At 47.9% G+C, this 8,003-nt stretch overlaps 1 protein-coding gene across 1 annotated transcript; it reads left to right on the top strand.

Moving 5' to 3' along the window:
- The first annotated feature begins 1,545 nt into the window (after window positions 1-1,545).
- On the top strand, window positions 1,546-7,746 carry PRND (prion like protein doppel). Its single transcript, XM_032295506.1, has 2 exons — window positions 1,546-1,655; window positions 3,890-7,746. Exon 2 carries the CDS (start codon window positions 3,901-3,903, stop codon window positions 4,429-4,431), a length of 531 nt encoding a protein of 176 aa, XP_032151397.1. The 5' UTR covers window positions 1,546-1,655; window positions 3,890-3,900; the 3' UTR covers window positions 4,432-7,746.
- Window positions 7,747-8,003: the final 257 nt, after the last annotated feature.

The raw sequence follows: 8,003 nt of genomic DNA, 5'->3' as shown, positions 1-8,003 counted from the left end.
AATCTGCAGCCGTGTCGGCTCTAAACCAACCTCCCACCATTCTCTGGGTACAGTCCTACTCAGGAAGGGACAGGAAGAAGAGGGATGGAGGGGGCTGGAGATTATTGTGTTTGGTGGGGGACAGGGAGGGAGACAGCACACAGAGTTCAGAATGGGGCAACAGGCCCGCCAAGGCTGCACGGCCGGCTTATCTGGGCCTGTGACCTCACCGTGCAAAGGAGACGGACCAGAGAATTCTGAGTCCTTTCCAGCTCTAAACACTCCTACCCTAAGCATCTATATGCCAAACAAGACTTTCCTGACGTTTGTCTCTGGATACTGAAATTAGGAGTTTTTATTTTTTCATTCCATTTTGCAAACAGTCTGAACTAAGATTACACTACTGTGTTTGTGTTTTGTGTGTATTCAGAAGCACAAAAAGTCTGTGATTCTAGAAAGAAGTAGAAAAGTTCTTTTTTTAAAAAAAAAAAAAAAGTTAGGGGAATGAAACAAATGTTAAAAATAAAGGCAGAGGAGAAAGAAAGGCCCAACTGGAGGCCCCAAATCCATCTAGAGCCTAGAAGCCCGGGTTTCCCACCCACCGGCTGCAGTCCTCGTCAGCTCTCTGGCGCCATCTGCTGGTCTGCACAGGAGCAACCGTTTAATTTGGCTTGCAAAAGTGCTCTGACGCGAATCCACTGTGAACTCTGGACCGGGTCACATTCAGCACAAAAATCGCATTCTTGCCCCATACTTGCATCCATAATTCCCTTGTGACTTCGCCTTGTAGTACTAATTGTAACAGGGACACCTGGGCAAGTCCCTTCTGCATAAGGCCCAAAATGGTCACCCAAAATCGGTGAGTCTCTTGCTATGGAAAGCCCAGGAATGCACCTCCAGCCCCGTCCGTGCAGCGCTCCGACACCACGTGGAGGAGAAGGCACTCTGCAGAACCCGCCCTCAGCCCGCACCAGCTGTGCAGGGGACTTGTTGCGTGCCAATGTGTCTCTGCTTCCGGGTTTCCCACAGATCTTTAACTCATTGGCCTTTGGGCTAATTCAGTCCTTCAAGAAGCCCCAGCTCAACACGCCAGGAAGTCCTCTCAGGTGTCTTCCACCCCATACCAGCCCTGTTTTCCCACTACCCAATAAAAGTGTGACCCCTCCCCCACGCCCTGTTGGTCCCACCCTCAGGACCTGGTGGTCCAGGTGAACGCTGGCCCTCTTTCTGAGCTGAACCTCCCCACAGAAGCTGTCAGCAAAGACTCCGTTGCTGTCCGAGGCTGGCCTTTAGGTGCAGGACACTATGCATGTCCAGCGAGGCTTGTCGAAGCCACATCTGTCGTAAATATTGATGGGAAAAGCGTTTTCCTTCTAACGCGCCTAATTCCAATTCTAAAAGGCACCTCTAATGTCTTGCTGAACTTCATCAAGGTCTTCACGTGGTTTCCTTAGTAAAGCGTGATGAGAAGGTCCATCCTTCTCAGGATGAAGGAGGGGCCCAGGAAGCCCTGATTGGTCCTGCCCTGGAGGGAAGGGCTGCCATATTTGGAGACCTGCAGGAATGCCACCTCCCCCAGCAGCTCCTATATAGCTGGGCGGGCCTGGCTGCCAAGAGGGTGTGCTGGGGGACTGTGCAGCTCGAGGCTCCAGAGGCACACTCCAGAGACAGTCAAGGTACGTGGAGGGGGGGGGGCACTTCCGTGGTCAGGCCTGCAGGTTTCTTATCAGGGCTGTACCCCAGACTGAAAATCATGCAACAATTTCTTTACTCCCACTTGATGAGTTGCAAGTTCAGGGGAGACTTGCAAGGATACTCAGTCATCCCTGTGTTTGCCTTTCTATATGCTGGTGCTATAATAAAATGCTACGTTAGGATTCGTTGGTTGGGTTTTGTTTTGCCTTTAAGCCTCTGCCTATGAAAACTAATTTCTTTCTCAAGAACGCTGTGCTTTTATTTTTTTTTAATTTGACTCACCTGTAATGATCTATTATGTCATTCTTATTTAATGTTTCTCCTTAAATATGGAATGACATGGAGTATGGCCCACTAGTTAGGAGACTAATGAACGTTTGCTTCATGCTTGGACCTCTTTGGAGAAAGCCAGTCTGAGTTCACTGTGTTCGGGGGTGGGGGACAGAGAGTGGGGTGAGGGGGGCCAGGTGCTCATGCCCACCATGGGACAGAGACGAGGCAATGTCCACCAGCAAGGGAAGGTCCGTGAGGCTCCTTTGCCGGCCTCTAGAGATGACTGGATGTGTTTCTAGAGATGACTTCATCTGTGTTTTGTGTTTGTTTGTTTGTTTGTTTTTAAATATAAGGACCAATGTGGCATCCGAGTTGAACATTTTAACAGAGGCACATTAGCCACTTTTAGGAGTACTGCAGGGGGCAGAGGAGGGTGTGGGAGGGGCTAAACAAGCTCTCTCTCAGCCTCCTCCAGCCCTGCAGCCCCTCGGACTCACAGTATGTCTCTGCCCAGGAGACAGCTTAGGCAGGCTCCGCTGTGGGAACTCTTTCCGTTTCCCTGATCCACACAGACAAAGGCCCAGGTGCCGGAATGCCCTGACAGTTGGCCTTAGGAAGTGGATTTCCCCAACAGCTATTGTAGTTTCAGGACCCGGGTGTGACCGGCAAGATGGAAGGAGGGTGGTGAGGGGCTTTTCCATGACATCAACTGCCGCCTTTTGTATGACCCAGGGCCACCTCCACCCAGGACCCCCCTAGTGTCCCCCCAGGCCCTCTTGTCCTCCCCTTCATCTCGTTTTCTCCAAACTTCCTCAAGGTCCCTGCTCTTTGCCCTTTGCCCAGCCCAGGGCGCATCATGCCCAGTGAGTGAAAAGCACAGTGTGTGAGCACTGTCTTCTCCCAAAGCCCAGGTGGGCAGCGGGGCACGGCTATGGACACATGGAGTGCAGCATTAGACAGAGCCCAGTGCAGGCCTGCCACCTCCCCCTGAGCAGCCTTGGGCAAATCTCTTAACTTCTCTGAATGCCAGGACAACATTTATAACATGGGAATAATAAGGCACCTACCCCATGTGAGAATTAAGTTAGGCAATGTCAGAAAAGGGCATGAAGAAGGTGTGCAGTAAAAAGCCAGTAGGAAAAGCAGAGGGTCACACTGTCCCCCAGGGCTGAGGTTGGAAAGGATGACTGTAACACACTTGACCCCTGGATATAAGGGAGGCAGGGGTCCCTTCACTACGTTTCCATCCTTCCCTCTCCCCCACCCTCCTCCTCCTCTCTCTCTCATGACTGCAAAGCCCTTTAGGATCAGCTGGGTGTGGTAGTGTGCGCCTGTAGTCCCAGCTACTCTGCAGGCTGAGGCAGGAGGATTGCTTGAGCCCAGGGGTTCAGGGCTGCAGTGAGCTATGATCATGCCACTGCACTCCAGCCTGGGCAACAGAGTGAGACCCTGTCTCATACACACACACACACACACACACACACACACACACACACACACATATATGCACATATATATATATATATTGAGAGAGAGAGAGAGTCCACACAATCATTTGATTCCAGCTCTTCTATTGTATTTTCCTCCCAGGGATTTCTTGATCTGAAAGACTCGGGAGTATCAAAGAAAACCTACATGTATGAAGTCACCACTCCTTTATTTTCCCATGCATGTTCAAAGCCTCTGTGATTGCCCTTTGCAGTTCTCATCTGTCTAGGAAAACTGGACCAGGGCCCTGAGTGGATGTAATCTTAGCAGTAACAAAAAGCTCGAGTTAACCCTGCACAACCCAAACGTGGGGGAACGATTGTGCTTTTGAGACCACATACATAGCACAAGAATGCAATTCCTTCCTTAAAATCTCCTGCACTCAGGAGAGGGGCAAGGGAGCCCGGGGGAGGGGACACTGGTGGGGAGCTGACCACAGTTGTTTCTCTCACAGGCTCTGCCGCAATGAGGAAGCACCTGAGCGGGTGGTGGCTGGCCACTGTCTGCATGCTGCTCTTCAGCCACCTCTCCGCAGTCCAGGCGAGGGGCACCAAGCACAGAATCAAGTGGAACCGGAAGGCCCTGCCCAGCACTGCCCAGATCACCGAGGCCCAGGTGGCTGAGAACCGCCCGGGAACCTTCATCAAGCAAGGCCGAAAGCTCGACATCGACTTCGGAGCCGAGGGCAACAGGTACTATGAGAACAACTACTGGCAGTTACCCGATGGCATCCACTACGACGGCTGCTCCGAGACCAACGTGACCAAGGAGGTGTTTGTCGCCGGCTGCATCAACGCCACCCAAGCGGCAAACCAAGCGGAGTTCCAGAAGCCAGACAACAAGCTCCACCAGCGGGTGCTTTGGCGGCTGGTCCAGGAGCTCTGCTCCCTCAAGCACTGTGAGTTTTGGTTAGAGAGGGGCGCGGGACTTCGGGTCACCACGCACCAGCCGCTGCTCCTCTGCCTGCTGGCTTTCATCTGGCTGATGGCGAAATAAGCTTGCCAGGAGGCTGGCAGTGTAGAGCGCAGCAGTGAGCAAATCCTGGCAAGTGACCCAGCTGTTCTTCCCCAAACCCACGCATGTTCTGCAGGTGCCCAGGAGTTGTGATGCACTTGCGCCGCAAATGCCGCTCCCACTTATGCGCCCTGGTATGTGCCCGTGTTCTGATAGATGGGGGCTGTGGCTTCTCCAGCACTCCATTCTCAGCCCCTAGCAGAGCATCTGGCACACTAGGTTAGTAATACATGCTTGATGAGAAGAACACTCAGGAACTGCACCACCTGCCTCATGGTACTTCCCAACAACTCTTTGAGGTAGGTGTACTCCCGTTTTACAGATGAGGAAACTGAGGCTCAGAGAGCTGAAGTAGTGCACCCAGCATCACCAGCTAGAAAGTGGAAGAGCCAGGATTCAACCCTGGCTTGTCTAACCCCAGGTTTTCCGCTCTGTCCAATTCCAGAGCTGTCTTGTGATCACTTTACGGCTCGCAGGGACTCCCATTCAAACATGTACCTCTAATGAAACTGTAGAAGCTCCATGTTTAGAAATAAATGAAAGCACCTGAACTGGTGGCTGTGTACTTTGATTGGTACATGGAGGATATTTTAATCCTTCTCGCTAAACTAAAATAGAATAAAGGAATTAAACTAAAATAGAAGTAAAGCTAGACAAAGGCCCAGAAATCATACTGTAAGGAAATATTGAAAGCTGATTCCCAGAGTATACAGCACGATGTGTCTGTGACATGAACATTTTCTTTTTCTTTTTCTTTTTTCTCTTTTTCACTCTTGTCACCCAGGCTAGAGTGCAATGCCATGATCTCGGCTCACTGTAACCTCCGTCTCCCAGGTTCAAGCACTTTTCCTGCCTCAGCCTCCCGAGTAGCTGGGATTACAGGTGCGTGCCATCATACCTGGCTAATTTTGTATTTTTAGTAGAGATGGGGTTTCACCATGTTTGGTCAGGCTGGTCCCAAACTCCTGATCTCAGGTGATCCACCCACCTTGGCCTCCCAAAGTGATGGGATTCGACTTTTTTTTTTTTTTTTTTCAAAATAAGGATAAGTGCTTGCTGTTCCCATTCCTCAAACATTGCATGTATTTAAGAAAAAAAAATGTGAATGGCATGTTTGTTCTAATGTTCCCCAACCCTATGTGCATGTTTTCTGTGCACCCATATGAGTATCTTTAAATATAATCCCTTTATATCTGTGTTCTATACAGTTTCTCAGTTCTTTCAACACAGTCTGGTGAGGGCCATCATCTCTGTAAACCACTTACCACTACAAAATATATAATTACTCACCAAAAAGGTTTTAAAAACTGTGTCTTTAGGGAGACCCAATAAAGAATTCAATCCGTGCCATAAGCAGGAGTTGATACACCACCTTATTAGTTTAAAATATACATAACAAAATATGTATAATGTTTAAAGTATGTTTTAAATTTAAAACAGTGAATCGAAGGCTCTAAGATGTCCCCAGAGGCGCTCTGGGCCACTCTCAGAGACTCCCAGGCATTGCTGAATTATATTCAGAGAAAACAGCCACTGAATATTATCAGTTCTCCTTCAAAGAGTTTATCAGTTTATCCAAAGCATTTCAGAACATGAGTGCTGAGGAGGGCATCTCCCCTGCTGAGTCCCCTCAGCTATCAGTGTTCTTTTCAAGGTCACATTTGGAAGATTTTAACATTGAAAATGGGCAGACGACTTGGGGGCAGGGCAGCACTGGACACGACGTGAGGGAGACGTCCACCCTGCAGCCAGGACCGGGATTCAGCTGCGGCCAGCGCCAACTCGCCTTCTGCTTCCACAGTCCTATTCATCTTAGATCAGAGAGCAAGAAAAAAAGCACAGAACATGTCCACTACAGTTATTTCCTGCTTTCTAATTTAAAAAAATATAACCACAATGGCAAGAGAGAAAGAAAGAAAAAGTACCCAGAGGCTGACACTATTTCATTTCCTCGCTCTCCTAAGTTTAATTACAAGGGCACGTGCAGCCACATAAGACAAATGACTTCATTTCTGATGTGGAAACGCTTAGGCCATGATGTCATTCATTTTCTGCAATTGCTGTCTTTTCTCATTTTGTTAATAGTCCCAGCAACCAGATTTCAGTGGAGCATGAGGTGAATGTGTACATGGTGATTCAAATGCAAAATTGGCTTACAGAGCTTTTAATTGAAAGCCTGTGTGCTTGAACATTCTTGCTCAAGTTGATGAATCATGGGGTGGAATAAAGGCTTTGTGAGTCTGGTTTGTCACTTTAGCAAAGGGGTATGGAGTGCCTACTGTGTGCGAGACATTGTGAGGGGCTTCTGAATTATGCTGGACATAGTCATTTTGTGGCGTGAAAAATTTCCCCAGCCATTGCTTTCTTGCCCCCTGATAAGTGTTGACTTTTTAAAATGTAAGTTTATTGTAAAAGTGACATGAAAATTACAACAGAAATTCCAATCCAAAAAAATAGCACAATCCCAGCACCTGACTCAGTGTTTGCTGTTCCCCCTGTGTTTGCCTCGTTCTTAACCATTTGCATATGTAAACATTCATATTTGCCACAGAAAAAACAGGTGAGCTTTTATATTCTAAATTTTTACTTCATTCAATGCTTTTTACTCATTTTCTGTATTTTTTCTTTTTCTTTTTTTTTTGGAGGTGGAGTCTTGCTCTGTTGCCCAGGCTGGAGTACAATGGTGCAATCTTGGCTCACTGCAACCTCCACCTCATGGGTTCAAGCAATTCTCATGCCTCAGCCTCCCAAGTAGCTGGGATTACAGGTGCCTGCCACCAAGCCTGGTAAATTTTTTTGTATTTTTAGTAGAGAAGGGTTTCGCTATGTTGGCCAGGCTGGTCTCGAATTCCTGACATCAGGTGATCCACCCGCCTCGGCCTCCCAAAGTGCTGGGATTACAGGCAGAAGCCACTGCGCCCTGCCTACTTTTATTTTCTTTCTCCCCACCCATCTTCCCCGGTCCTGCGCCCCTCTTCCAGCCTGAGATGCAGCCTCCATCTTAACTGTGCTCAGATACGTAAGTGAGGGATTTTTATTTGATTGTGCCTTTTAAAAATACTGTGAACGTAAAATATTTATTCATCTGCAATTTGGCTTCCCTAACTTAACGCTGCATCATAAAACTCTCTGGAACTGCAGCTGCCTAGATAGCTAACTCATTCTTTTGGATTGCTATGTAATCTCACTTAATACAGATGTACCACGGTTGATTGAATCATTGCCTTGTTAATGGGTCTTCAGATTATTTCCAGTTTTTTGTCACTGCAAACAATAAACATCCTTGTACATACTACATTACAGTCTGGTATTTTTGTTTCTGTGGAATAGATTCACACGTGCAAAATTTCTGGAACAAAGCCTGTGTATAATTTAAATTTTACCAGCCATGACCAGGTTATGTTTGCACATAGCTGGAGCAGATCCCATTCCACCAGCTGTTTATGGCGTGGATTTGGAAGAGTTTCTATCACTTAAATATGAGAAACCACCTTTCTATAAATGTTGCCAGCAGCTTCTCTCTTTTGCAAATGGCACACCTAAAGCTTTCTAAA

Source organism: Sapajus apella, unplaced genomic scaffold, assembly GCF_009761245.1.
Source record: "Sapajus apella isolate SASKATOON/1434 unplaced genomic scaffold, GSC_monkey_1.0 scaffold33, whole genome shotgun sequence".
NCBI classification, from domain to species: domain Eukaryota; kingdom Metazoa; phylum Chordata; class Mammalia; order Primates; family Cebidae; genus Sapajus; species Sapajus apella.
The sequence above is the reverse complement of the archived record's forward strand: the minus strand, read 5'-3'. Positions and strand labels throughout refer to the sequence as shown.